The sequence below is a fragment of the Anopheles arabiensis genome, chromosome 2 (assembly GCF_016920715.1).
Source record: "Anopheles arabiensis isolate DONGOLA chromosome 2, AaraD3, whole genome shotgun sequence".
Taxonomy (NCBI): Eukaryota; Metazoa; Arthropoda; class Insecta; order Diptera; family Culicidae; genus Anopheles; species Anopheles arabiensis.
In genome coordinates, this window is record NC_053517.1 from 74,735,114 (window position 1) to 74,738,348 (window position 3,235).

The following is a 3,235-nucleotide window of genomic DNA, read 5'->3' on the forward strand; positions in this document are numbered from 1 at the left end:
TTTTTGGTCCTTCGAACCGGATCGTGATATACGGAGAAGAAATAAGTTTCATTCTGCATCAAGAGTGGAATTCGGTATTCGTCGTCAAGTGTGCAAGTCATTCCGTGACAATTCCCGCCATCGCATATCGCCCCGCATCAAGGGCAACGGTCGGTTACACGCCATCATTTTGAATTTCGCGCCATCGCTTTGTTCGTTATTTTCGTGTGATATCGCAGTATTTTCTTTGTGCAATGGATAAGAAAATTAAAGCAGTGCAACTGAAAAAGAGGATCGCCCTGGAGAACATAAAATCGCTGGAACGGTTCCAGGCGAAATATTCGAGTGATGATGCCAAGCAGATTCCGGAGGTGTTAGAAGATCTGGCGAAACATAAGGAAGAGTTTTTCACCGCAGTTTCGAAACTGGAAGAGCTTGAAGATAAAGACGAAGCGGTCGAAGCCAGCATAATGGAACGGATCGACATTGAAGAACGCTGTCGCAAGCTAAAATCATTTCTACGGGAAAGACAGCCAAAGGAAGAAGGTTCGCTCAACGATACAACGGGCTTGGCTTCCTCAACGCTTGCATTCGGTCGACCCCACGCGCCAAATTTACGTTTGCCCAAAATCGAACTTCCAACATTTGACGGAGATCACACAAAATGGCTTTTCTTTCCGAGATCGCTTCATCGCAATGATCGACGCTTCAGCCGAGCTTCCATCTATCGCGAAGCTACAATACTTACTGTCATCGTTGAAGGGGGACGCGGCGGTACCCTTCGAGCATACACCTTTAACGGCGGACAACTATTCGGTTACCTGGGCGGCGCTTCTTAAACGGTACGACAATTCTCGTCTTTTGATTCGCGAATACTATCGCAAATTGCACTACCTTCCGGGAGTGCAATTGGTGTGCGTTGACAAGCTCACGCACCTGGTGGATGAATTCACCCGCTTCGTCAACGGGTTGAAAAAGCTGAACGAACCGGTTGACTCGTGGGACACACCCCTCTCAAACATGCTGCTGATGAAGTTGGATCGAGAGACATTGTTGGCTTGGGAGAAACATTCCGTGCACTTCACGACGGACAAATATAAGGATGTGATCGACTTCGTGCAAGATCGTATCCAAATCTTGAAATCGACCAACAACTTCGTGAAGGATCAAGCAGCTAGTGGTATCAAGGTGGCCGGTCTCATTCGTCAACCAGGGCAACGGAGATTCATCGCGAATGCAGCTACATCTCGCTCGGCTCCTGCTGCATCGACTGCGCACACCCAACAGCCAAAGTGTCCATTGGAGTGTTCCGAAGACCACACACTGCGCAACTGTCCAGTGTTCATCGCCAAGGAGGTCCAACAGCGACGGGACGTCGTCGCATCGAAGCGGCTGTGCTGGAACTGTTTGAGCAGCAATCATCAGGTTAGAGCGTGCAAGTCGGATTATTCGTGTCGCACGTGTCGTGAGCGTCATCACACACTTCTACATCATTCACCACCCTATGCTCCACCCGCAACGGTAACATTGTCAGCTCAGTCGAATGAAGACAATGTGTTTCTGGCGACGGCAAACATCCAGATCAAGGATGACTACGGGAACACCCATGAAGCAAGGGCGTTGTTGGATTCGGGATCCATGTCGAATTTCATCGCTGAGGAGTTCGCACGGAAACTGCTGACGAGTCGCAAAAGGGTCAACGTCGCTGTATCGGGCATCGGCAATGCAGTACAGCAGATCAAGGGTTCCATCGTCGCTACCGTTCAGTCCAAGACACAACCCTTCGCAACGGAGATGACTTTCTTGGTTCTGGACACGCCATCCGCAAACATCCCTACATCACCAACGGATGTCTCTTCATGGAAAATGCCGGACGTGGCATTGGCGGACAGCACCTTTAACAGTCCGGGGCAAATCGACATCGTCATCGGAGGCGATACGTTCTGGGAGCTCCACACCGGTCGCAAGTGCTCTATCGGTAGAGGCAAACCGTGGCTGGTCGAAACCCACTTTGGTTGGGTTGTCACCGGCAACACTCATCATTCGTCAGTCGGTCCGCGGCTGTGCCATCTATCTGCATACGACACCCCACTGGAGGAGACCATGCAGCGGTTCTGGGAGAGTGAAACCATAGCCGAGGATCCTGTGCTATCGGTTGAGGAGAATGCTTGCGAGAAGCATTTCGCAGCAACAACTGTTCGCAACTCAAGTGGAAGGTATGTCGTTAGTTTGCCATTTAACTCCAACCCTAATATCGTTTTAGGAGAGTCGAAGGAAATAGCCGATCGCAGACTGCGTTCTATCGAACGGCGGTTGAACACCAATGCTAAAATGAAAGAAGAGTATGTGAAATTTATGAAAGAATATGAGCATTTGGGGCATATGAAGCGGCTTACCAGTCCTGCAAACGATTCGGTAGAGCATTACTACCTCCCACATCACGCTGTCGTTAAAGAGTCAAGCACAACCACGAAGGTGCGTGTCGTGTTCGATGCATCCTGTAAGACTTCGAGTGGTTACTCATTGAACGATAAACTCTTAGTGGGACCAGTCGTTCAAGAAGATCTTTTATCGATTATCCTTCGGTTTCGTTCTCGTGCCATTGCTCTCACTGCAGACGTAGAGAAGATGTATCGGCAAATTTTACATAGCCCTCATGACCGTAACTATCTACGCATCCGGTACAGAGAACATCCTGCAGATCCTATATCGACCTTTGAGCTACAGACGGTTACGTACGGCACAGCCTCTGCTCCATTTTTGGCAACCAGGACCCTCAAACAGATTGCTCTTGACCACAAGGAAGAGTATCCTTTGGCAATGAACGCGGTCATGAACGATTTTTACGTAGATGATTTGCTACGGGTACCGATGATTTGTCCGAAGCAATCGTTATACAAAGGCAAATCTCAGACATGCTAAATTCAGCTGGTTTCACGCTGAAGAAATGGGCATCGAACCGCTCCGAAGCATTGAAGAACGTTCCTTCAGAAGATGTGGCGGTACAACTCTCGCACGAGTGGAAGAGCTCGAAACAAGTATCCACACTAGGCATCGTTTGGGAACCGGCAACTGATACACTACGGTTTCGTATTGAGATACCACCTACAACACCCAGCATGACGAAAAGGTTAATTTTGTCATATATCGCCAAGATATTTGATCCCCTCGGGCTACTGGGCCCAACGATCATCATCGCAAAGATGTTCATGCAGCAACTATGGGCTCTCAAGATTCATGGAAAGGCATATGACTG

General features: G+C 49.0%; 1 protein-coding gene across 1 annotated transcript; it reads left to right on the forward strand.

The window, feature by feature from the left end:
• The first annotated feature begins 233 nt into the window (after positions 1-233).
• LOC120894060 lies at positions 234-2,901 on the forward strand. Its single transcript, XM_040296415.1, has 2 exons — positions 234-525; positions 662-2,901. Exons 1-2 carry the CDS (start codon positions 234-236, stop codon positions 2,899-2,901), a joined length of 2,532 nt encoding a protein of 843 aa, XP_040152349.1.
• The last annotated feature ends 334 nt before the right edge of the window (positions 2,902-3,235 follow it).

Bases quoted from the DNA above. Each gene is read 5' to 3' on its own strand.
- LOC120894060 (XM_040296415.1), top strand. From the start codon at position 234: ATGGATAAGAAAATTAAAGCAGTGCAACTGAAAAAGAGGATCGCCCTG. The intron at 526-661 runs GTTCGCTCAACG...TTTCTTTCCGAG, and splicing joins AAGACAGCCAAAGGAAGAAG to ATCGCTTCATCGCAATGATC.